The sequence below is a fragment of the Trichoderma harzianum genome (assembly GCF_003025095.1).
Source record: "Trichoderma harzianum CBS 226.95 unplaced genomic scaffold M431scaffold_24, whole genome shotgun sequence".
Lineage (NCBI taxonomy): Eukaryota > Fungi > Ascomycota > Sordariomycetes > Hypocreales > Hypocreaceae > Trichoderma > Trichoderma harzianum.
The window spans coordinates 213871-239318 of record NW_020209272.1 but is presented as its reverse complement, the minus strand read 5'-3'; the positions used below and the strand labels follow the sequence as shown (position 1 = coordinate 239318).

Below are 25448 nucleotides of genomic sequence, written 5' to 3'. Positions count from 1 at the left end.
TAAAATGGTTAAGTTGGCTGAGGTATGTTGCATTCGGAAGAGAGCGAGTGGCATTACAACTTCTGCAGGGTTGTGGTGGATAATAAATTCTGTAAGTAGAATGCTCACTACTAGCGCACCAATAGCAGACCTCGACGACTGTAAAAAAGACTGAACACTTGCCAATATACCCGAATGCCAATTTCTGCTTATTTTGACGTTAGTACTGTCGATCAATGTATATATAAAGCAAATTATTACTGCCACTTTACATTGTAAGACAATTATAGAATTCGATTCACAGCCAAGTACACAAATGCTGCAATATCCATCACTGAATCAGAAACTTGCATAGTAAAATGCCCATGAATGGAAAATATCATGATGACTTGAGAACGCAGCATTCAGTTGGCAGGCGTTACGCCGTAATGGCCGCCCCATGACAAGTCTTGCAATCTACCAATAGATCATAAAACACAGCCGGCCCTATAGCCACATATAGCCGGTCGGCAGCCGGTTAAAATCCTTTGATGTCAAACGATTCTTGAAGATCGAAGCATGAGTTATTCTAGGGGCAAACTCTGCTACCTTTGAACACAAGCAATTTAGCCTTAGTATGTGTACAGAATTACAGTTGCTAGAATATCTGCCAAGACTACTAACCCCCGCAATCTCGAAACGCAACGCTACATGGTGTGCGAGGCAAAAAGGCGATTGGGGCGCTTTTCTATAAGCATGATGTAGCATAAATATTGACATCTGCCGATTCATGAAGAGTGGGTTGGCTCAATCTGACCGAGACCTATGACGAAATACTTCCGGCTTAACAAAGCTTGTCAGGACTACACGATATATACAGGCCTATAAACTTATAAAAGACCTGTGGTTTTCTGTTATCCTAGGCGACTCTGAACTCTTCATTCAGCAATACTTTCCTGTTCTTAAAACCAGATCAAAAATTATAATGAGACTCTTAGAAGTTGGAATCTTGTTACTCGCCTCGGCGACTGCTGTTGCTGCACGAGTGGCTGCATGCGCGCTTCCATCTACATACCGCTGGAATTCCACCGGTGCCTTGGCCAGTCCAAAATCAGGATGGGCCTCACTAAAAGATTTCTCCCATGTTATCTATAACGGCCAGCATCTTGTCTTTGGATCATTTCATGACACTGGATCAACTTGGGGTTCCATGAACTTTGGTCTCTTTGGCGACTGGTCTAATATGGCATCAGCAAGCCAGAACAAAATGACACCCGGCACTGTGGCCCCTACTGTCTTCTACTTTGCCCCAAAGAATATTTGGGTACTTGCCTATCAATGGGGACCAACTACGTTTTCCTACTTGACGTCAAGCAATCCCTCAAGCGTGAGTGGATGGTCATCACCACAGCCACTTTTCTCCGGCACCATATCCGGGGCCAGTGCTATCGACCAGACAGTCATCGGTGATAGTAGCAACATGTATCTGTTTTTTGCAGGAGACAACGGCAAAATCTACAGAGCTAGCATGCCGATTGGAAATTTTCCAGGAAACTTCGGTTCATCGTCGACCGTCATCCTGAGCGACTCGACTAACAACCTGTTTGAGGCTGTTCAAGTCTATTCCGTCCAAGGCCAAAACCAGTATTTGATGATTGTCGAGGCAATAGGAGCAAATGGGCGCTATTTCCGGTCATTTACGGCAACCAATCTAGGCGGCACATGGACTGCACAAACTACAAGTGAAAGTAAACCCTTTGCCGGCAAGGCAAACAGCGGCGCGACTTGGACCAATGACATCAGCCATGGTGATCTAATCCGTACCAATCCTGATCAGACGATGACAATTGATCCTTGCAACTTGCAGTTCCTGTACCAGGGACGAGCGACCAATTCCGGTGGCAGCTACGACCTCTTACCCTACCGGCCAGGTCTGTTGACTCTACAACACTAGCGTAAGATGTTTCTTGTCAATAAGCTGCCACATGGCATCTGGGCTACAACCGTAAGATGGTCAAGTGCCGAGGTACTTAGTGAATAGCGGCAAATATCCAGGGTATTGAAGTAAGGGACGAGGTACGGTGATATGCCGTCACTCTCTAAAGCTACATGTAGTTATCTATGGCATTTATCCCTGCATAAATGCGGGGGATGGTTGAAATGGAAGTACATTATTATTTAACGCTGCGAATATGTAGTGACACCTAATGTAATCCTACGGAGATCATCGGCGCTTTTGACTGATATAGTAGTGGCTTTTCTCGGGAGACTGCCTAGGGAGCAACCGCTAACGGCGCAGATCTGCAAGCCATCGATCAAGGATGGCGTTGAACGTATCAGGATCTTGGAGAGGGCCAAAGTGTCCGACGCCTGGCAGTACAACGAGACTTGATCCCCAGATCATATCTCTCATCTCACCTGCAACTCTTCGCTGTACAACCTCCTCCGAATCCCCATCCCCAATCCATATAATCGGTGCATGCCTAGGATCTTGAAAGAGCGTCTTGATTTGGGCAAAAGATTTGTCGTTCCAGTCTGGAAAGGTGCTTTGCATCGTAGCCATTTTTGCCATGAATTCGTCAAACTTTTCTGGATTCGGGGACAAAGCTTCGTATTCGCTTTTCATCCTGTTTTGCAAATCGTCCAAGAAAGGTAATCCCATTATGCCAGTAACGTTAGCTTGATCAGGCTGATAATTGGCGCCAAAGATGAATGCACGATCAACCTTTTCGCCATGGTGCATCGCTAGGGAGAGGGCAGTATTGGCGCCATCAGACCATCCAACAATCGAAGCCCTAGCCACCTTCAGATGTTCAAGTAGGGCCACGGTATCGTTGGCGAATAAGTCATATGATAGCGGCACCTCTGGGTCATCGTTTGATCGACCATGAGCTCTTGTATCGATGGCGATGACGGGATGTCCTTTGCCAGCAATATGTCTGACTTGGAGACCCCACCAGTTGGAATTGATCTTGCCCCCATGCTGGAAAACTATGGGGGTTCGTCCGCAATCCAGTGGCGGCCCAAATAAGGCATACCAAAGATCGATATTATTAATCCGAGTCGTCCCGGAAAATGTCGGATCTGGGAGATGTGGTGTTGGAGGTAGCATGCTGTAAAGTGGAATATAGTTATCCAGTGACTGCGATGAAGCAAAAGAGGACAGGGTAGTAAGCGCAAGAGAAATCATGACTATGTTGCGAACGATGTGCGCCAGAAGCGCCATGCTGATGATTAGTAATGATAGTATGACGGCGAAAAGAATCATTCAGGCATCATATCTGAGGTATTTTACCTTTGTATATATATGTGTGTGTGTGTGTGTGAGATTGCATGGACGGTGGGAATTCTGGTCGTCAGATTTTGCATGATACGGGTAGCCGGTTGCCGCCTCGGAATAACGGCTGTATCGGATGGCGAAAATGACGCGAGGACATGACTTTGAGTAGGCTATGCGTAGTCAAAATCGGAACTGAAGCATAGCCTATAACTAAAAAGTAGCCTTTGATCTCCTTCAGATGCAAAAAGTACAGATCAAGTGCTTTAAATTGAAGAGCAAATGCGAGCCTGTACCACAACTAACCGGTACAGTATTATTCGGTGATTAGAAAGGTGATGTTTCAGTCTACACCACAGGCACCAAAGAATACTGGAACACGCTTGAACTCGCTAATTGCCAACCGATAGTTCTAGATAGCTAATACTCTTTTTTTAAGAGGGGGGGGGGAGGCCATCTAATTTGTGGTAAAGTCTAACTTGATTGAAGTATGTATCAAATGCTACATTCCAAGGACGGCGGAATGACGGACTAGCAGTAGTATCTTCTCATCGGTCTGGTGGTGTTTGCTCACAGGCTTTGATACCAATGTACTGTTTACCTCTGAGATACCCAATAACTGCTAAGTGATTTATGAAACTCCCTCTCTGCTAATCTCAATAGTCTAGCACATTTTGGAGACTATTATATTGGGCTGACCAAAGGCTACGGAGCCACAACATCTTCCAACCTACTTAGACGTTTATTCCTGTTAAGCATTGCCACGATGGATCCTATTGATTCCTTCTACTAACCGGTATTTGCTGTTTGAAGTCCGTGGCGCCAGAAACCTGGACTCTTCCAACCTACGTCAGTAACTCCACCGCCGTAGACACAATGAGAGCAACAATATAAGCCACGTGTCGATGTAGGACTATGTCGTGTCTTGGCTTTCCAACTTCGTATTCAAGGTAACCAAAAGAAAGACAAATAGCGCGTCTTGGCGATAAGCCTTCAGCCCATAATCATGCGGGGCGGAATCATCTTAACGATAGTGTATTCTTGTGTGGTATGGACGACTGATGTCAATTCGCCATTCTTACATCATTCATTCCCGGCTAGGAAGGCAATAAAACCAATCTATCTTGCCGATGTCCTAATTGACGATTCAATGTCAGGTACGAAATGGAACTTTTGACACTCCACTGAGCTTTACCACCCTTTCTTACCCACTATCCTTAAGAAGGAAATCAACAGGCATCAACCCGGTTGATGATCTACATACAATGTTAAACATAGGCATGCCTTATAAAGTCCGTCTTAGCCAACATGAGGTAAAACGAAGGCCGCCTCTTTCGAATGCAGTATATGTATGACGCAAATGTTAGATGCCCTACAAATTATATATTCGCTCATCCAAAATTGGAAAGATTTGCCTAAAGGAGCATCGACAACAGTTGCCGAATTGAGCGCAGCTGGATCATACGTACTGGGTCATCCATAATGATTACTATAGCTTTATTCTCGCTAATTTGTAAGGAAAATAAGCATAAACACCATTTTTATTCTGAGCATAGTCTTTTTGATAGCTGCCGATATCAATGAACGGCCTACTATGTATAGTACTCAAAAGGATGATAGTTTCATTTTATTAATAAAAAAGAATGCATTCTCTTCAAGACGGATTTTATTTGTATGTTAATACCAGGATATAGTAATCATCAAGAGCTATTACGAATGCCAAGAATTATCCCCACAACCACATCCCCCCCTGGAGGACTGTACAGATACGACGTCTCTATCTATTAAATTCCTAGTGATTTTGATGCAAATGTACAACATTAGAATTTCATAAGCAGCAGTTCGATATATTCAGTCTATTGAGGACCACCTCTGAAACTAGCAATGGATTGCTGAGTCCGGGAGAAGGCAGGCACCTACACCAGCATTAAGAGAACAATACAGAAATACCGATAGAGCTCATGAACATAATATATCAACAATCAGTAATTGGCACGGAAATACTTACAAGATGTCTGCTGCTGTCGATCCCTTCTCTCTCAGTCCCAACTACACAATGGTAATGTTATACCAAGTTTCTCCTATTCTCTTGGCGTAAGCTGATAGGCAACTGATATATGTCGAATTCGAAATACATAGACAGTAACGATGCAAAGACGAGTATTCTACGAATATATAAAGAGCCAGTCTTCTGCTCGAGAAGCATTCAGCTATTCACTCCACATCTTCCCACATCATCACTTCTCATATCATCACTACGCTTCAAAAAGACAGCAATGATTTCTCGCAGCAGTCTCCTAGCTCTTGCCAGCACTATCTCTGTTGCCAGCACTCTGGGAATCAATTGCCAAGGCAGCGGCCTCTGCGTCGGTAACGGTGGCAGCTTGGGCGAAGTTCTTGGCATACTCCGAGGCATGGACCCGAATCAACAGCTTTCGGATGGACAGCAAATCGCTTGTGTTGAATCTCCCAACACTGTCGGGAACCCCTCTCTCTGTGTCTTCTACCAAATGACTGGTCGAACATTCACCGTGGACCAAACCATTTGGTACGTCCAGGCTCTCATCGACCACGGCTGTGGTGCGTGTGGCAGCGTGCCTGTGGACGAAGGAAACGATGTTAATAATGGAGAGTTGACTGCCAACATGGTCACCAATGCTCGCCGTGGCATGGATATGGTCAAAGTGATTGCCAAAAGTGAGAAGCGCGCCATTGAACGGGCTGAGACCAAGACAGAAGGTGTTTCTAAGCTGTCAAAGCGCTTGGGCATCAACTGTAACGGTAGCTCTACCTGTGGTGTTGGAGGTATCGCCGGAACCGAACGAGGAACTATCGACGATCTCAGAAACACCGTTGCTGGTGGCGACGACGGTCTCTGGGGAGAAGGACAGCAAATAGCTTGTATCTCACATGCCACTGGCCGCCTTTGCGCTTTCTACCAAAATGTTGGCGACCGGACTTTCAACAAGGACCAAACCCTGATGTACATGCAATGGCTCCTTGACCACGGCTGCGACGTTTGTGGTAGTGTCCCTACCGACGATGGCAATGACGTTAATAACGGCGAGTTGACTGTCAATTTTGTTGCATAATTTAGCTCTGCTGTGGATGGAATGGAATTCTTCAGAAGCTGTGGCCAAGCTACTGATGGTTTTCCTTTGGCGGGATGGAAGACGTTGAATTGGTAACCGTTTCTTTTTACTGTCAAGGTTGAGCATGATATATGCCGCTCTTTCGAGATTTTCAGTCTATCAAGTTTTGGAAATGCGTACCATAGTTCAGGGTAGCAATAAACTTATGATGCATCTATAATAGTTTTGTCCCTGTCAAAGAAAAAGACTATGGAATGACAGTAAACGCGAAAGATTGACGTAGAGAGGCAAACATTTAAAATGCACGAACAACAAGCTTGTCGTAATTAATATACATCCTCTATTCAGGCACACAGCTTCTTCCCTGCTGGGATTCTCCTCTGGCAATCGGACTTTCTTACCGTCATTTGCAGAGTCGTATGCATTACGCCGTGCCCAGGTTAAGGCACATTCTCAATGCTCCGATTCGGCGCTGTCCACCGGTGTAACCACAAGGGATAGGTATCGAGAATCCAGTCTCTCGGATTTCTATACTTCCTTTGGTTTAAGCTATCTCAACAACGTGGAGAAAACATCTCCACAGCGGAATGCCATGATTCTTTCAGCTTTGCTTAGTAACTTCGTGCTGCGGCCAGTGACTCGACGCTAATTCAATTTCAGGGCACCAGCCAGTTTGATGACGAATTTGACCCGAGCCTAACAATCGGTTGCCAGAGAGCAACAACTTTTACCTCCTTAGAACTCTTTCGAGAAGGGCAATTATTCTAAGAATAGGCACCATATTTCCACGTGGATGTGCCAATGAAAGCACCTTCAATAATACCGCCCTGGACTCCCGCTAAGCGCTGCTAAACTCAGACAAGACAAGCAGGGGGAGCCGATTTACCGGTGTCGCGTAATTGGTGTGCAATTTATTTGCTGATTAGAGCGATTGAATAGGAGCTAATAGGTGGGAACTTGAAGTTACATGCAATTGCATACGTATTACAAGTTGAGTACTGCGTACCTTGTAGGCAGGCCCCTGAACCGCTGAGAAATCGGACCCGAACACACAAGTGACCAGCCCCGTCAAATCTTATACATTTCTATCAATGCTAATAATTACATCTGAAGATATCCCCGGCGGAACATTTTAAAAGGGCTCAGCTAGACTAGGAATGCCAGATTGCACACTATGAAGCGCGCAGTCGGTCCTCTAGATAAAAGGAAGCGAGTTTCTCGCTGCCAGGCTTGTGCCAAGAGGCAGATAAAGGTTCGCAATTCTGTGTAAACAGCTGATGAATTCCATAGTTAATAACTCCGGAATCAATAGTGCCAAGGCGGTGTTCCATGCGAATACTGCCAGCGTACCAAAAAGACATGCACTCCACAGGCTGTATCCTCGGCTACTGCTTCAACAGCATTCAATGTCAAGTTTGTCAAATACACGCCACCACAGCGATCGATATTAGAAGCTGCAACACTACCATTACAGATACAAACTCATAGCAATGATTTGTACCTAAGCAGCTTTGCCGCATCATTACTTCGGTGTCAGTTTACCCCAGATTTCACTGATATAGCGCAAGATTTATTGCCATTGATGCAAACCTCGCCGCCATTGCGAAACTTGGCCATCGCACTTGGGGCCCTGGATGCGAGTCGGCGCTCGTCCGTTAGATCATTCGCGCCAAAAGAATCGCCTCAATGCGTTGCATACCTCTCATATAACCGTTCATTGCAATCACTCCAACAGCGACTGCAAACAAGTGACGCTGCGGTATGCGAGGATGTGGCGTGGAGCACATTTCTACTGGGACTATTCGAGGTAAAAATTTTCTCATCATGTTTAAATGATCAATTTAGCTCATAGAACAACAGTTAATGTCCGAATCATCTGGAGAAGGATGGGCAAAGCATATGTTCTATGGCACTTCGAAGGTTTTGCAGCTAGCTGGCCCAGATGCGTACGCATCATCGCTGCAACAGAGGCTTTTGAACGCATTTCGAGTGCTTGAAGCCAATAGAACAATTATGTTCGGAGACGCAACGTTTTTATCTGAGAGCAAGTGGAGGGTATGCAACAGCATAAATCACGAGGCTGCAGAAATTCCAGATTCCACGGCGAGCATCACCGAGCTAATGATCCAAACATCAGCATTCAGCAAGCGGTAAATAGGGAACACTCAGACTTATTTAACACTATACTAATGCAAACCAGACTTTTTGAGCAAATTGAAGGCGTACCCGAAGAAGAAAGACCTTTCAGTCCCACAATCACCGCCCTAGCATATGAAGGCACTGAGCTAGATTGCAAAATCAGCAACTGGTGCAATAGTGTTTCTTTACAGCCAGATTCTGCGGACCCATTTGCTCAGATTGCTCTTGCAAAATATCATGCCATTCGACTTTTCCACTGCAGAAACTTCACTTATTATACCTGTTGGCACCCCGGGACGATTCCTCAACTAGACCAAATGGAAATTGACGGTTGTGTTGCAGCCATCACATACTTGTGTGAGAAAGTCCTGCAATCTTCAAATATTCCGGGCGCAATTCTCTTGTTTCCCTTAAGAATGGCGGGGGCGCATTCTCATTTCGAGTGGCAAAGAGATGAAGTGCGAAATCTGCTCAATCAAATACATAAAAGCGGCTTCGTTGTGGCGAAAAGAATACAGATAGATCTATTGGAATTCTGGGAATTTCAAGATGATCAAGATAATATTGAACCTGGTGTGTAAAAGATTCTCTATATAGATATACCAAAAGATAAAGACTACTTAGAAATGAGAAAGTAAATGAAAATTATCTAGAGTTGATGCCGGTGCGTCTCACTCGACACGTTTTGCATTGGTGTTGAACGGGCTATACGCTCCATGTGATAGCATTTAGCTGATCTGAATGTTGAAGAAGTCGGTGACGACACGTGTGCGCCTGCCAGGAGAGAAATAGTCGTAGCCAACAATTTCGTTGCAAGTGTTGACGTAGATGGTCACCGGAATTGCTCCCTGATACATAATGTCCCACTATGGCATGGATTAGCAGAGTATTATGGAGACTCGGAATAGGGCGTTACTAACAGATGCGACATTTCCATCCGTGAACTTCCTCGTAACGAGACCGCCGAAGACAGCCTCGTTCTTGACGAGGAAATCTTTCTCAAAGATGGGATAATTAGAATTGACATAGCCTTGCCACACGTACGGCTTCGTTCCGTTGTAAATGGTCATCAAGTTATCCACCAGACCATCCTTGGTAACATTCGCGTAGTTGAAAATTGACGAGGCGGGAGCATCGTCGTAGGCCTCGTTGACGCGAACAAGGCCCTTGGCAGGAGAATTGTCAATGTATCCGGTCATAATGTGAGACAGCGTCTCGTCCCTACAACTCTGTTAGCAATGGCGATACCAGTTGGAATAGGTTATGGACCATTTATGCTGGACAAAGTTTGTCGTAAACTCGGGCTGCACCAAAGGTGGCTTTGGCTGCTTGAAGCCGGATGAGTATTCGATCATGGACGAAGGAAATGGAGTGCATTTCGGAGTTTTGGTGGCAATAGTAGGCACCACAATAGCGGCAGCAAGGAAGATTTGAGAGAACCACATTGTTGCGTTCTAATGAGTGAAGTGAATAGAATATCTTAGGAAGTGAGTGAGTGTTGAAGTGAAGTTGAGATGTTGAGAGTTCGGATATGAACGTAAAGCAGAGTTAAAGTCATTATATATAGTCATTCAACTGAATCAGACGCGTAATCCCATACGACAGAAATGAAGCTGCGCCATCGAAAGCATCGTATCCTATCTCCAGCGCGTCTAAATCTTGCCCATTTCAGATTCATTACAGGATCCCATACACTAAATCTCCTCGTAGCCTCTGCCGCGATGTGGACCAGAGATTGAAAAAGCGTTCAATTGCTTCCCAATCTGGCAATGCCGATCTGTTCAGTGGGGCGGGAAGGGGGGACGAATGTGGATACTTTGAAGATGGTTTCAAGATGTAAAATTCCGAGTGATGCTTTAGTAAATTAAATAATTTAGTTAAGCAGCTGAAGATACTACAATTAGAATATGGAATGGGAAGCCCCCTTACCTGGAGAGAGTAAATGCATGTTATGCCATACCGTAGTTAGGCATTGTCGGTACGCCATAGATGTCGGCGGATGGCATCCTAAGATCCGATCTCATACACCCCATACAACGTTCCAGTAAGTGTCCGATGCTGACTCCACATTTCTGAGATTCTTTCTGTAATACTTATCCAGCCCGTCATAATTTCACAATTTGACGGCTACTATGTAGACGCGAGCTTTATGAACGTATTATTAGAGGAGACGCAGCGGCCGAGATTCTCCAAGTTCGCTCTCCTTCACGGTCAATTCGTTAATCCCCAGGTTCATTTCGCGGAGGAGAACGAAACGAGTGACGCATTCTCTTCTTGCTACGGAGTACTGAAGGCCGTGTTTAGTCAAACAGCTCAGGTAAGCCTGAACGCAGACTTGGCACATACATCGCGGCAATTGGTCGCATAGCCCCTTTGCCCCCGCACTAGATTGTTTGTGAACCCCGAGACTCCCAAGTTATCCAAGCCTTTAGGCCTATGCCCTACAGCATGAAATCCGATGGTGCCTAACACAATGTTTCGTCAAGCAAGCCTATGGCTTATCTATATGCTCAGATACAAATAACTTGTTGTCGGAGCACAAAGGTAGGCATGAGAAGATATGTTCATCACCGTACATAACCTCTTCGAGCTGCACTTACCGCGGGTCCCTTCCGAGTCTGCTGTATCCCACATTGAAATGTGATAGAAATATGCAGACAAGCGCTTGCACAGCCACAATACTGACTGTATCGACTAGCTTCAGGGTGTAATCTGCACAATCTTGGTTTAATGATATGTATTGCTGAGGCAAGTGCAAATTATTCTATCTCAGGGAACAGTAAATGGTTATGTACATGTATTCATCACGATGACCTTTCACAACCTTGCCCAGATTTCTAAGTAGGATGATATGCTTGGGATTTTCTCCTCTACGAGTACGGCATTATTTGCACTGCTGTTAAGAATTGCTTTCGCCCTTGTTTTGCTTGTATGGGAAAGTGCGCCTTAAATAGTCTTCATTTGTCATTGATTAAAAATGAACGGCGCTTAAATGACACGATAAAAAGTTATGGGCAAATTTACAGCCCCCAATCATTATCTCGGTTCGCATGCCCGTTTACCGAATAGGCGATTCGACCCAGGGAAAGGTATAAGATTTTAAGCGTATGAAATAAAGTAAGCTACCCTAATCCACAATGAGAGATATGGTTCGAGAAGGATTTGACAGCATTATAAGCACAGGGGAGCAGACAAGTTTTGGTGTGAAGCAACGCCCGTTATTGGCTGAGCTTATACACTTCCTTGCATGATGCCGCTTCTCGGTATGTTCAATTTCCACTTAACACGGGACGACGGAACTCTAAACCACTCAATGCTAATACTTGATAGCTTGGCGGCCAATCCAGCAGCGCCGGCATAGGTGAAAATAGCTTCACCTACTCACGTCAGATTATAGCTCTTGTGAGTTGTCTCCTGATTCAGAGCAAAGAGGCATTTTTAATGGTCCTTGGCAAGACTCGAGAGATGACTGCGTTGCCTCGCCTATTACCAATCATTCTGCATCACCGAGTTGGGCCCAAGTATGGGCTTCAGGAGAACTGAGACTATGGGAATACGAGTGATGATGGCGACAAAACGGCCAAACCAAGGCAAAAAACAAGTATTAATAAGTGACGTCTTCCCCTAAAACTGCCCTCGATCTTGTTTCGACACCATTACATCTTCAAACCAGCAGATTCATTTCATCTTGCACAAAACATCCTCAAAAGAACTCCAACAATAACTACATCTCAAAATGCGTTTCTCTAACATCATTGCCTTTGGCCTCTTTGGTGCCAACTCTGCTCTTGGTCTTGCAATTCTCCCTCGTGAGATTGCGGAAATCGAGTCTGTTGCCAATGCCACGGCCAAGGGAATTGATGTTTTTGGACCGATTCCTGATGATGCTGTCAAGGCTCACGAGGGCTTCTATACCGCAGAAGAAGGCACCGACGCTTGGGCATGGATCCGTGCTCAGATTGACATTCCAGCTCATGCCCGTCCCGCAACTGAGAAGCGCCAAAATTACGCCAACATTGGCATTGGCATGTTTGCCCAAGATTGGTGTAAGTGGAATTTTGCTACGCCCGTGAGATCGATTCAATTTTGTTATTCTAACTCAGTCAATGAATAGGCAATGGCCAGGCAGGCTGGTGGGACGATGTTACATATGACGTTCAGCACTACGTCACTCTGAATATGTTCAGCGTCGGCATCAGCTATCGTGGTCTTCGCAGCAACGAGCAGCTTGACTTTAGCCGCCAGGCTGGCAGTGACTGGTGTGGTAAATACTTGTACTCTGCTGGTAAAAACACTCCTAGTATGTTATGAACCCGAATCCAATTTCGAAAAATGGAATTATTAATCTTTAGCAGTCGGCTGCTTCAACTCCCAAGCTATCAACTGCTATCGCCTCACTCTTCACTAAGCGCGCATTCCCAACGTCGAAAGTTGGTTTAAAAAGGGAGTACAAATTGCCTCAGTTCTCATAAATTTGAATGGCAGTTTGTCCATTGGGTTTACCCCTTAGAGCTACATGAAAAGGACATGGCGGGACGTGGAGGCAAGTCTCCGTTATGTAGACACAGCATAAGAGAGAACGTTCTCTACATGAATACTATGCTTGTTTATATCTTGAATTATAATAAGATTGTCGTTGTTTACAATAATTGGCTATTTGAAATGGGGCTAAGCCCACGTCCAAATGATAGTGATATAATACACTGAGATGCCTTCCCCCATCTACACTAAGCATTCATGGCAACCCTTGTCGAACGTCCGAATGCTCATTTAGTCCCCATGCGTTACTGCTAGAGTCATGAACAGTTGCGCGTCGCATGTCTCTCTTGTACTTGGTACTGAATGGCCCTGTGATTACACGGTGCATTGTGCAAGTGTTGTCCCAAATAACCAAATCTCCGGGATGTTTCCATTCAACCTCGATGACGTATTTCGGTTGCGTTGCATGAGTGAAAACTTTGTCAAAGAGAGTTTTTGATGCTTCCTCGCTGAGATTTTCAATGTGGTGTATATGCGCTGCGATGTAGAGATTCATGCGGCCAGATCTCTCATGCCGCTGGACAATTCTGTGACGACCCATTGGATGCTGAGAAGGATCAACATCTGCAAAGAACTCTGGGGCAGCAAGTTTCCTCGAGTGCAGTATAGAATGCGCCCCAACATAATCGTTTGCCAAGAGGTCTTGCTTTAAGTCGTCATCAAGCTCGTCGAATGCAGTCCTTGTATCGGCAAATGCTGTTTTGCCGCCCGTGCCCGCAGGCGGTAGTTCGTGAGCAAGCAAAAGAGAATACCCGGCTCGACGAGGGTTGAAGCTGGAATCGACATGAAATAGACCGTTTCCCTAGTCGTCGAATATTAGTATATTAATTTACATAAAGTAGGTATGTCGGATCCATACGTACCTTATTCGCCTGCCCGCGAGGGCTGCTTGGATCAACAATGGTGCCGTCCAGTTCAACGTTGCTAACGTCAAAGAGTTCGTCATACTTGAGTCTATTTTTCCGTCCCGCAGCAACATATGGCTTCACATCATCCAAATCTCCAAACATGCGAGCTAGCTTGATGTGAGACTCGTCTGTTAAATGAGATTCGCGGATCACTACAACTCCATACTAATACAACTAACATTAGCGGAAATTGGATTCTGTTATAGACCATGAATTACCTTGGTTACAGTGTCTTGGAGGCGACGAAAGTTTTCTTCTGTCATATCGTCCGCGGCATTGAAGTCACAGATCTCAGCACCAAACCCGGGGCTGATCTCAGTGACTCTAAAGCCATTAATTGCAGCGACCATTTTGGCTAAAGGAATGATAATAAGAGTACTTTGGAGATGGAAAATATAGATACCCAGCCAGGCGGTGTCTGCTTAGGATATCGAGTGGCACATATATATAAACATGAGTACAGTATTAATAAATTCCTTGTATATTGTCCCCAGAACGGGAAGCATCATCGTGTGATCAACTTAATGGATAGACGGGGAGAATCCGCCTATAGCCGACGCTGCCAATACCGATGTCTCGCCACTGCCACGCTTCGCAGTCAGATGTAGAGCATACATTCTGAACGCAACCTAAAGGTATAACAGGCTCGCATGAGCTTTTATCGCGAGCTCGGGATTCACTACTAACTACGGTGACTAGCAGGATGCCAATGTGAAAATACACGTCAAATACTCCTGGTCAAAATGTTTCTGCTGGGACAATTGAGACACACGGCAATGAAGAGTTTCCGACTGGACTGGCTAATACCCCACCAAATCACCCCGCTACCCCGCATAAAGTGCTGTCTAATTGGGGTTGCAACATTAAAGCTTCATAGGCCGATTTCGGTAATTCTTCGCCGTCTACAGCCGACCAAACTTTGAGACATATCGTTTACCGATGCCGACAATCGACTCACTCAGCCCTTGAACTGTCACATTAATCGCTGTTAAGGCACGCATATCGAGTTGCCGAAGATATCAGACAATGACGGCCAGCACAGGAAAGCGCTCTTACCGCGCATGTGTCAGATGCCGCCGCCGGAAAACAAAATGCGATCTGTAAACATCCCGAAAGAATCATCATGTTGTGAGCATGCCCCTGACTTTGTCTTAGTGGTGGCATTGGAGAGCCAAGAAAAATCCCCTGCGTGTCCTGCTTTGAGTCGGATAGCGAGTGTGTGCTGGCTGAGTCCCGCCGGGGTGGGAACTTTCGGACGTATGAGCCGACCAAGAAACCCACAAGGAGTCACAAGGCTTCACAACGCACTTCAGGCACGTCGCCGAGAGTGACCAGGTCAACTGAAAAGGAAGTGGATCGCAGCCTTGACGGCTTAAACGAGGATGTCATTGATGAGCAGCTTGCTTCCGAGCTTAGGAATCCCTCCGATGCGCTGCATATACTTGCCCAATCGGAGAAATCTAAAGCAAGTGGATCGCCTGTATTGCCAAACGAGGAGGAGCGCGACGGTCTCTTACGTGGGCCATCGACTGTTGTATCTGTTGACGAGTATGAGCTAGTTCAGAGGGGACTAGTTCATCATAATAACATATCCGAGTTACTACACCTGTCAGTCCAAATTAAACAGAGACAACTGAGTTTTGCGGCTGATCGAAGACAGGTACTCCCATAACTATCACTCTTACTGTCCCATTGTGCCAGGGTACATGCTTGGACAATCTGGTATTGACAAGATTCGCACGTCGGATTTCTTCCTTCTCACAGTCATCTTGACGATTGCCTCTAGAGACTCATCAAATCATTCCCTTATTCACCGATATTGTTGGGATTACACCCAGAAGTTGTTGCTTGAGGTGCTGCTTGGGTATCCTTGGACACTGAAATCCCGAACAGTTGAGAGTTTATTGCTCTTATCAGAATGGCTTCCCCATATTGAACTTACCCAATCCGTCTCAAACGAAAGTAAAAGCATGTTCATTGAAGATAGAACGTCATGGTCACTCGTTGGGCTAGCTGTCAGACAAGCTTACTTGATGCGACTGGATCAAGGTGCCTTTCCCAATGTTGTTACACAGGAGACAAAAGAACAAGCGGAGCACAAGCGTTTAATATGGACATGTGAGTAGCCTGGACGAATGAAATGGAAACCCTGTCTAACTTCAGTCTTTCCGTTTCTTAAAATAACAGTTGTCTACATCGCGGATCGGCAAATATCTGTTCGTCTAGGCCAGTCTTTTTGGTCCCGCGGTCCATCTCTTTCAACACGCTTGACCGCGAAAGACTTTCCCAGCTTACAGCCTGGCTCCAATAGTAGCCAAGAAGATTATGCGTCTGCTCACCAAGCAACGATGGAGCTGACACAGCTCATGCATAACGCTCAAGCCATTCTGTACTCCTCGCCGAAGCGGACTTTGGCGATGGTCCACGATGGAGATTACAGTCGCTATCTCGATGACTTTCAGCGCGCATCAATGAATTGGCATGCCACTTGGAGCGATCTTGCAGTATCTGCCAGAGTGAAGCGTTCTTTGTCTTTGGTATATGAGTACCTGTGCCTTTATGTTAACGCATTCTCATTCCAAGCCGTTCTCACCAGGATGTCGGCACAAAACCCTTCCTTGAAACCTTCTTTCAGGCCATTCATTAATGGCATCATGAATTCTTCCGACGGGCGATACGTTTGGGATGCTATTACAGCGGCCATAAATACCCTGAAGCTGATGACTGATTTCCATCCCCAACATGAGCTATGTTATTTACCATATCGCTACTACTTGTAAGCCATCCTACCTCCTCTCTTGGTGTTCATTTTGACTGACTAAAGTTGGAGATATGGTGTGTATGCAGCGGTCTTTCTGCATAGAGCTGATTGTGCTGGAGCTTTCCAACCTGCACGGCGCCGTCAAGAGACCACATCGTTAGTTCTCAAGTTCATATCAGTGTTAGATGGTGCTGCATCGGATAAGTTTCACATCAGCCACAGGTACAGTCAGTTGCTTAGGAATCTATGGCAGAAAGGGGAACGAAAGTTTGGCAAAGCCAGAGACGCCCTAGCTACTTCTACATCGACAATCCAAGCAGGGACTGCGCAGCAGCAGGAAAAGCCAGACTTCAACCCAACCACTCTATATTCGCTAGATCATCCTCACGGACACCATGGTATGGACAATTTAGCTGACACCAATTTACCAATTGACCAAATTCCAACTGTGAGCCAAGAACTTCCCGACTTTTCGCCAATGGAGGACTATCCCTTTGGACCCTTTATCAGTATACCAGATTTTGAGTTAGGAGATTTTGGAAATCCCATCAGTGATATGTCGCTTCCGTCGCTAAATTGGGGAGCAGGTCTTGTTGGAATGGATCCTATTGGGCAATAATCATCTTTCTCGCCGAAATTATATAGAGCGGCTAACAAACAAATACCAGTTAAAGACTACATATTGAGTAACATGGGTAGAATGATGATGCTGCTGTGCGCAGGGACGGGTGGGCAAACATAATTTAATAGATTCTCACATTACTACGGCAATTTCTTTGGCCTTGTCCGGAATTGAAGGCGGCTCAAGTGACTCAGAAACTGAGAGCACAAAGACAGTCTACACAGCAACTGTTCCCTTTCTAAACGCAAACGAACTGTACATGCGAACTGAGATAGCTCTTTCCAGAAATATGGAATCTTGGCTTACGCTCTACGACTTATTTGCTACAGGCTGAGATATCGGTTAATTCACATCACATACATTGCTGGCTGTAGTCACAAACAGGAGATTCCAAACTGGATCCAAATGTCCAACAGTGATATTTTGATACCCTATTAAAGCTTGTATGTACAGGGCAACAAGGAGAATATTAACATGAATAGGAAAAATGAAAATGACTGCTAGAATCAATAGGTGATAGAGCAGGAGCTGCTTGGGACGGCGGTGTTGTTGTCAGAGCCAGTAGCAACATTTGCTGCCAGTGACTTAAGCAAAGATGTCGTTCTGAGCACCAGGAGCCCAGCCCATTTGCCTGTTGTAGCCGGGGGAAGCACCGTTGGGAACCTGAACGTTGTTGCCGGTAGCCTGGTTCCAAGCAATCATCTGCTTGGCACCGGAGAGGCATTTGGATGAATCGTTGCCACACCAGACAGGAGGCTTAGCCTGAGCAAGCGTCTTGGTAGAGCTGGTGTTGGTGACGTGGCATCGGTAGTTGGCCATGTACATGTTGGGCGTGCCACAGCCGTTGGGAACCCACAGCCAGGCGCAGTAGCATCCACCGGCCGGGCAGGCAGGAAGATCCTTGGGAACGTCGTAGGTAGCAATACGCTTCCAGGGGGTGCTATTATGGCGTTAGTTTAAAACTGTAGTTTGGAACAAACAAGGGCTTTATAGACTTACTGCTCAAGAACAGAGAAGACAACCAGGTTGTCCATGGTCACCTTGGTGATGTCCGATTGGTAGGAAATGGCCCAGGCAGTACCAGCAGCCATGGTCTGGTTCTGGGTGTGCATGGCACCGTCATCCTGAATGCAGTCAGGAGGGCTGCCAGGACCCGACCAGTTCTCGGGGTGGCTCTGGCCGTCAGGCCACTCGCCGGCGAACTGTCCGTTGAAGGACAGGGTAGTCTGAGCCTGGTTGTGGGCGAGCTCAACGGTGAACTGGCCACCAGCAGGCAGAGCAACGGAGGCACCGTCAGGAGGAGGAGCCTTGTTGCAGCCACGGTCGGCCTGCATCCACCACTGCTCAAAGGGAAGATCATAGAGAGGGTTCACGGGAGTGTTGGAGTTGGCGTTGTAGTTGTTGGGATCGGGACCACCCTGGATGGAGTCAGTAAGAATATGTCTGACGATTGTGAAGAAAGAAAGCAGAGTGCTGCACAAACCTCGCAGAACATGCCCTTAACAAAGGCAGCAGTGTGGGCAGTAGCCCCAGAGGCGAGAGCCAGCGCAACGGGAACAGTCCAGAACATCTTGATAGTCTTAAGAATCGAAGTTGGTTGAATGAATGGTTGAACTTATGGAACAAAAGAATGGAAAGAACGAACAGAGAAGTCTTGCTTCGAACTGCTTTGGTGATAGAAAAAGCTGATGGATCGACGAGATAGTCAGATACTTATATAGTTGCTCCTCTATACTATTCTATACTCCTGAGAGACCTATCTTGCCTGGATGCCAACCCAGAGGCTAGCCGGGAAAGATCGCAAGGAAATGGGGCATCTCCCGTGTGCCAAACCTTGACATGGACTGCCCGAAAGAGACTAAAGATCTGCCAATCTATCACCCCATGAGGCTGTTCCAATTATGGATCACTTGGACCGCCCGCCCCTTTCGAGCCCATCGGTAAATTTTCCTCTTGCATGTTTTCAGACTCGCATGTAACCTGCCCAGCGAAACGGTACCGAAATTGTAGGGCCCATTACGGCCGACGGCGTGGAGTAAAGCACCAATGAAGGCGCAGCCTCTAACGAGTAATTAACCGCCGGGATGTTTCTTTTAAGAGAGTCATGGATCTCGGCATGCCGCCAGGCCGCAGCAACGCCAGGCCGCAGCAAGGCCTTGCCTCTGATGCGTGGCGGCCACTCACTATCGATGTGACACCAAGCGTTTCGAAACGAAACGAGCCGGAGATGGTAACCCCCACAGATGAACTCCACCAACAACGCCCAGAAGCCTCGCTTCACCCGCCTGATCTGGCAACAGTGGAAGAAAATAAGCATCAAACTAGCATATTTTACCGCCTGCTCCGTACCTGATCGTTCGTGCATCAGCGACATCCACAGCCGCTGACCGGGCATTGCCGGCCTTCTCAGCTGCCACCTTTGCCACCGTCCCTTTTTTTTAAATGCCGAAGAGGTTCGCATAGCAAATCTCACCAACGCAAAGGGCAGGTCGATGATCCGTAAGATCAGCAAACCTCACGAGACGGTCTCACATGCATTACTTACACACCAACCACCCTGTAAAAAAAATGAAATCCTTTTCGCATTGTAGAAGGAGGATTGGATACAACACATACCTACATGAACGCAGCCACTCGACGCGCCTCTTGTCGGCCCGTTTCACAAGACACGCAAACAACATGATGCCCAGAGTTATTAGCGCTGCTTGCTGTCCTTGACGCGTTTCCAGCCAGCGATTCATCGCTAGCGCTTAGGCACATTACCTCCGTGAAATTAACTAAAATTTGGCATCCAGCTGTGATTCTTACGGATTACTTTTTTGATCGTTCTGTCACACCCTTGCGCCTGTCATTACGACTAGCGGCCTGGCCCGCTTTTGTTGACATTGGCGCCGGAAGCAAAATCGTGAAACAGGAAAAGTGGTGGTATAGAAAAGCCGCCAATGTATTTCCAGTGTTCTATTTCGTATATACGTGGGGGACGGATCATGAAAGACAACTTCCAGTGTGTGTCAGCGGAAGACGGGGGCGAATTATAAGGACCTGATTACGAGAGAAATCATTGCTCGCCAGTCAAGTTCTTGCCTCTCTGTGTATGTGGTCCGCATTCAAGTTGTCCTATAATGAGAGTGTTTGCAAACGGAGATTTCACTGTTTCTATGTTTAAAAGAGATTGTTCTGAGAGTTGAGTAATCAGATAATAAAATAAGAGCAACACAGGGTTTTCAAAGACCTTGGGATGTCTCAGACAGGGATCCCCATCCTATTTCACAGCCTTGCACTCGTATCCCGAAGGGTATAGCTAGCAAAATGCTGATCACACCGTCTCAAGCATCTTGGTTACTTCAAAGAATATTCGGCAAAGGATATTACGACAGTACTACAAAAAACAGGGAGAGTTTCATCGTATACCTTGTCACTAAGTACCTTCATGATAGCACAATACTTATCAATTCATCAATACATTACTCGAAGAGACTCATAGAAGTCATCTTTTCAGTTTCGCCAATCTATGCTTTATCTACCCATAGGCCCCCTTAATCATCATCTGGTAAGGAATCCCAGCTCTCAACAAGAATTTCAATAATTCCCAGTCTCAAATTGAGTAGCAGCACCCATTTGAGGTTAACAGCTATATCACGACGGGAAATTGTTGAGCAAGTGTAGTAATTCATCACTTGTCCCATCGGCTCCTCGCTGCCTAGATGAACTCATGAAATCATTATGATAAGAAAAAGGGGGTGTTGATACTACCATTCGCCCCCTACCTCTTGGACTCATCGAATTGAAATATTCACCTAGTCCAATATACGCTCGGCATCTTCTCGGTCGTCCAAGAAATAGGAGAAGGCAGCCATTGAACAAAGGAGCACCATTTCACCACTAGATACTTCGTCGATCAACTGCAATGTTACTTCTTGGCTATTTCCTAAACTATCTGAGTTTATTCGGGTTTTAGGGTAGCAATATGCATGCAATATTTTGGCTATTTTATATTCCCCAATCGGAAGATTCTGTCAAATGTTATATAGGCTAAACAGTAACGACAACACATCAGTGCCTTGATGATCACGAGTTGTTCGCTTAGAAGATTGAATATAATTCGAAGAAACCATTTCGTTACACATTGAAAGTATCACGACGGCATCATTATGGTCATAATCTAAGAAAGAAGGTAGTACTCTATGTACGACCTTTGAGACAGAATCTCCCGTCGGATGCAATTACGTCATTGATTATTTTCTCGGAGGAGACATCTACGAATACAACTTACATACACGTAGCACTTGTTTCTACTAAGACGGGCTGCGTGAACTCAACTTATGTTTTACTTTGGTATATAGGGTAGTTGATGTTGTTTCGTACGTTGTGCAAAGTTGTCTCAACCTTGGATTGTCCTGGCTACAATTTCTAAATGTCAGCACGTCCAGTATCCCACTACAGATAGTGCTGTAACAGGTTGCTTCGGGGAGACTAGGACACCTAACTCTCAAAGACTGAGCGGCTTTCGGTGCAAGGCCGCCCCTATTGTGTAAATGTCGTCCGCTCCGTACGGCTTGCGACCGCCCCCGTGTTCATGACTAGGACCACTATGTCGTTGGTTCACTGGTAAGCTTGTTGCCTACCGAGGATTCTCATTGGTGGAGAGACAGAGCCGGATACGAGATTGCTCGGCACTCCACGCCTAAACCCCTGTATCATATTAGATGTGGAAGCTAAACACTATCACAATGCCCCACGGGTTTCATATCCTCCTGTGCTGATTATGCCAAGGGACTCAAAGACGCGCTCTGTGTTGCTCGAAAAATACCTACATACAGACTCTGGCAATCCTACCTTTACGGAGTATGTAACCATGCAACTGACGCTTGTACTACTCAGTGCTAGGAAGTAATATCACAGCAACTGCTAAACGACCAACCGCTTATCCGGGTTCCGGGAAGGCCGGTTCACACCGAGAGCCCGCCGTCAGGGCATTCGTACGACAATCTGGCGCTAAAATATCTCGAACCGACCCTGACACAGTCGCTGACCATGATCACAACATCCAAGTGCTCCTTCATAATCAGTTTGCTACAAGATGTGGTGAGACTCCAAAGCCGCGCATGATGCTCACTGTTAGTATTGCTACATTGATATCGACGAGGGATCATCTCATTTTAATATTACTAGATGTAGGTAGATTGCTTCAGTAACGTCTGCACCAATTGACATTGTCCCTTGTGTATGAGCGGAACCTCGCCCACGATCGGACTTTACTGACCAGCTGAGTGATTGAAAATGAAGATGCCTCCCCCGGTCCTGCCCACAGCGCCCTTGTCTCGGAGATATTCGACCACCTCTTCATGTCCGCCTGCCATAGCCCCCTGGATCGGCGTCTGGCCTCTGCGATTGTAGCTTGAATTGACGTCCGCTCCGATGCCAACAAGCTTTTTCACAATCTCAATGTATCCCTTCTCAGCAGCTGCGTGTAAAGCTGTTCCATCGCCATCGTAGCCTCCGCCAGACGCCTGCACATCTGCACCGGACTTGAGCAGCAGGTCTACAATTTCCGGGCTCCCTTGCAAGCATGCTCCCTGAAGAGCCGTGATGCCTTTGTACCTAGCCGATGGGGCATTTACCTGTGCTCCATTTTCCAGCAGCAGCTGCACGACTGCCACAAACCCGCCCCTAGATGCCGCCTGTAACGCCGTGCGACCGGCGATTGGCGACGGAGGGGCGTTGACCTCTGCCCCGAGTTCTAACAGCAGCTTTATGATGCTGAGATGGCCGCGTTCCGATGCTGCTTGCAGTGCAGTTCTTCCATTGTATCGAGCGACGGCGAAAGTTTTAGGTGCTGATTGAGCTGTTTGGTGGGTTTGCGTCAGCACACGGATGCCGTGGTTCGTCGCCGGACTCATGTTGATCTCGGAACCCGCGGCCAGGAGCATTCGCACAACTTTTTCATTCCCTTGCCCACAGGCAATCTGGAGGCCAGTGCGCTGGAAGTTGTTCCCGCCACAGAAGTGGACATCTGCTCCAGCATCAAGTAAACATCTTACTATATCTTCATGTCCCTGCATGCAAGCAGCTTGCAAGGCCGTCTGGCCATAGTAGCCACTTGGAGGGTCGTTCACAGATGAGGGGTTGGAGGCGAGGATCTCTTGGACGATCTGTAGCTCTCCACTTCTAGCGGCGAGTTGCAGGGGTGTCCAGCAGTATTCATCAATGTCGTCGGTGGGCAATGAAGGATCCCACGCTGCATCCAGCGGCGACAAGAGTATTTGGTGCTGTGGTTGCGCTACCAATGGGGTCTCAATATTTGTTTCAGTCATCTTGGTTTCGCGAATAGTTTGCTAGAAGACTGAGAAGAAGGCAAGACTTTGCGTCGCAAGAGTTTAGCCAGAAGGGAAGAAATTGATCACGAGCGGGCTCAATGAGTTAGTTGAGTTATCCGACAATCCCCTCTCTTTATTAACACGTGCACTTATGAATCCTTCGCGGCTTATCGTCTGTAGTATTGCGCGCCTTTGCTATGATACCCGCCCCTTTTTCATGTAGTCACGGACGCCCAACTAAATAATGCACAACAACGATGAGTGTTGCGGCGCATTTTCTTCAGTCTTGTTGCGCATGAAGTGGAAAACGCTCTGGGACGGACCGAGCAAATTGCTCCCTGAGTTTGCTTCGCAGCATCTGTCATTTATTGAGATTTCTCACTTCAAGTACGGATGCTGATATAGTCATTGTGCTTTACGAGTTCTATCACCAGCAAATTCCTATAATATGTGCTCTTTATTGGAGTAAATGATACTAAGGTAGGCCATCCGGCAGTGCTAACACAATCCGTAGTACGTCGACAGGATCTATTAAGGCTCAACTAGAGCAATTATGAAGAAGGGGAAAACTCTCTCTTTACCCCTGTATAACCGGAGAAAAAATTGTTGTCAATTGGATCTTAAGCTCGCGCCAAACCAGTGTCTGCTTGTGTCTATAGATGCAAGTATGCGTTTCCACCCTGCCGCTCTCCCAGCGTCACAAATTGCTTCCCAAACTCTATCGCTTCACCCCCTTGGCAATGAAAAATGGCTTAAACTTGGATGTCTGGCAAGTACCATGCTGAGGGACATTGGAAACATGCGGCGTGGTGTCGGGGTACAATTTGTAGCCAAAGCTTTCAGGAGTGAAGCCAGCTTCGGCCAGAAGAGCCTTCATGTCTTCAGGCTCAAATCCCCCATGTTTAGAAATTGTGTGATGAGATGAAACTGCGCCATGAGAGTGGCCGTGGGAATGGTCATGAGAGTGGCTACCCCCAGCACAATCGGTGTGGCCATGAGAGTGGTCGTGGGCATGATCGTGGACGTGAGCCTCTGGTGCCAGATCAACGACGACCAAAACACCACCGCTGCGCAGCCGTTCGTAGAGGCCGGATATAACGCCGACTTGGTCACCCATATGGTGAAGGGCCATGCTTATTGCAATGACATCGAAGTCGAAAAACTCTTCCGTAGCCAGCACAGTGTTCGTCGATATGGCGGGTATGGAGCCCTGAACGGCAACCATGAGACCAGGCGGAACACCCGACTGCTGAGCCATCTCGTTGTAGGCCGCCACACTGGCATCGGAAATGTCGATCCCTTTGATGACGTCGAATTGTCCCAGGAGCGCGCTCGACACCATACCGTAGCCACAAGCATAGTCGAGAAGTTTCACGGGGGGGCCGCTCTCGGATCGACGGCGAATGCCCATCCACTCGACATTGTCGGAGAGGGCATCACCAATCTTCTTGGCGAAACTAAGCATCCATTGTGAGCCGAATATCTTGTTTCCGTGAGTGCTGTTCAAAGTTAGCTTATTTCTGAGCAATGTGGCGTCCGGACACTAACTTCCAGAACTCGCGGTTCGCTGCCGCCAGATCCTCTCTTCCTTGCTGGCCGTTTTCCATTTCGGAGAGCAATGATGACTTGTGTGTTAAATGTGATAAAGAGAGTGACGATTTAGCCATTATATACTTAGGTAGTGAGGAAACAAAGGAGAAGAAATATCGTGGTGAAAGTCTCCGGAAAGGGTCCGCATAAGTACGCGAGGGCCAAGTAGCTTGTGGAAAGTGAGTTTTGTGTCACTTTCCTCTGCGCCAATTCAGGTTCAACGAATGATAGATTATTGGCCATTT

The 25448-nt window shown here is 46.7% G+C and overlaps 10 protein-coding genes across 10 annotated transcripts; 5 read left to right on the top strand and 5 right to left on the bottom strand.

Moving 5' to 3' along the window:
* The first annotated feature begins 786 nt into the window (after positions 1–786).
* M431DRAFT_513600 (glycoside hydrolase family 62 protein) lies at positions 787–2236 on the top strand. The gene has a single exon (XM_024920057.1). It carries the CDS (start codon positions 944–946, stop codon positions 1910–1912), a length of 969 nt encoding a protein of 322 aa, XP_024768264.1. The 5' UTR covers positions 787–943; the 3' UTR covers positions 1913–2236.
* M431DRAFT_325771 (hypothetical protein) lies at positions 2072–3286 on the bottom strand. The gene is made up of 2 exons (XM_024914333.1): positions 3254–3286; positions 2072–3150 (listed from the first exon to the last, which is right to left on the bottom strand). The coding sequence occupies exon 2, from the start codon at positions 3146–3148 to the stop codon at positions 2246–2248; it is 903 nt and encodes a 300-aa protein (XP_024768263.1). The 5' UTR covers positions 3149–3150; positions 3254–3286; the 3' UTR covers positions 2072–2245.
* Positions 3287–5511: 2225 nt separating this feature from the next.
* On the top strand, positions 5512–6327 carry M431DRAFT_99527 (hypothetical protein; the record flags this gene model as incomplete). Its single annotated transcript, XM_024925162.1, has 1 exon — positions 5512–6327. One exon carries the CDS (start codon positions 5512–5514, stop codon positions 6325–6327), a length of 816 nt encoding a protein of 271 aa, XP_024768262.1.
* A 1899-nt stretch (positions 6328–8226) lies between these two features.
* Positions 8227–9075, top strand: M431DRAFT_525330 (hypothetical protein; the record flags this gene model as incomplete). Its single annotated transcript, XM_024920615.1, has 3 exons — positions 8227–8371; positions 8414–8477; positions 8528–9075. 3 exons carry the CDS (start codon positions 8227–8229, stop codon positions 9045–9047), a joined length of 729 nt encoding a protein of 242 aa, XP_024768261.1. The 3' UTR covers positions 9048–9075.
* A 119-nt stretch (positions 9076–9194) lies between these two features.
* M431DRAFT_10793 (hypothetical protein) lies at positions 9195–9911 on the bottom strand (the record flags this gene model as incomplete). The annotated part of the gene is made up of 3 exons (XM_024911660.1): positions 9195–9332; positions 9387–9687; positions 9736–9911. The coding sequence occupies 3 exons, from the start codon at positions 9909–9911 to the stop codon at positions 9195–9197; spliced, it is 615 nt and encodes a 204-aa protein (XP_024768260.1).
* Positions 9912–12130: 2219 nt separating this feature from the next.
* M431DRAFT_21237 (hypothetical protein) lies at positions 12131–13092 on the top strand. Its single transcript, XM_024913468.1, has 3 exons — positions 12131–12512; positions 12581–12766; positions 12822–13092. The coding sequence occupies exons 1-3, from the start codon at positions 12203–12205 to the stop codon at positions 12872–12874; spliced, it is 549 nt and encodes a 182-aa protein (XP_024768259.1). The 5' UTR covers positions 12131–12202; the 3' UTR covers positions 12875–13092.
* A 6-nt stretch (positions 13093–13098) lies between these two features.
* Positions 13099–14289, bottom strand: M431DRAFT_21236 (hypothetical protein). Its single transcript, XM_024913467.1, has 3 exons — positions 14132–14289; positions 13869–14078; positions 13099–13807 (listed from the first exon to the last, which is right to left on the bottom strand). Exons 1-3 carry the CDS (start codon positions 14261–14263, stop codon positions 13202–13204), a joined length of 948 nt encoding a protein of 315 aa, XP_024768258.1. The 5' UTR covers positions 14264–14289; the 3' UTR covers positions 13099–13201.
* Positions 14290–15036: 747 nt separating this feature from the next.
* On the top strand, positions 15037–17293 carry M431DRAFT_487572 (hypothetical protein; the record flags this gene model as incomplete). Its single annotated transcript, XM_024916490.1, has 5 exons — positions 15037–15041; positions 15069–15521; positions 15574–16031; positions 16101–16689; positions 16744–17293. The coding sequence occupies 5 exons, from the start codon at positions 15037–15039 to the stop codon at positions 17291–17293; spliced, it is 2055 nt and encodes a 684-aa protein (XP_024768257.1).
* Positions 17294–17705: 412 nt separating this feature from the next.
* M431DRAFT_155368 (hypothetical protein) lies at positions 17706–18948 on the bottom strand. Its single transcript, XM_024912927.1, has 3 exons — positions 18780–18948; positions 18296–18714; positions 17706–18236 (listed from the first exon to the last, which is right to left on the bottom strand). Exons 1-3 carry the CDS (start codon positions 18864–18866, stop codon positions 17882–17884), a joined length of 861 nt encoding a protein of 286 aa, XP_024768256.1. The 5' UTR covers positions 18867–18948; the 3' UTR covers positions 17706–17881.
* A 5383-nt stretch (positions 18949–24331) lies between these two features.
* On the bottom strand, positions 24332–25220 carry M431DRAFT_99702 (hypothetical protein; the record flags this gene model as incomplete). The annotated part of the gene is made up of 2 exons (XM_024925186.1): positions 24332–25096; positions 25158–25220. 2 exons carry the CDS (start codon positions 25218–25220, stop codon positions 24332–24334), a joined length of 828 nt encoding a protein of 275 aa, XP_024768255.1.
* Between the last annotated feature and the right edge of the window lie 228 nt (positions 25221–25448).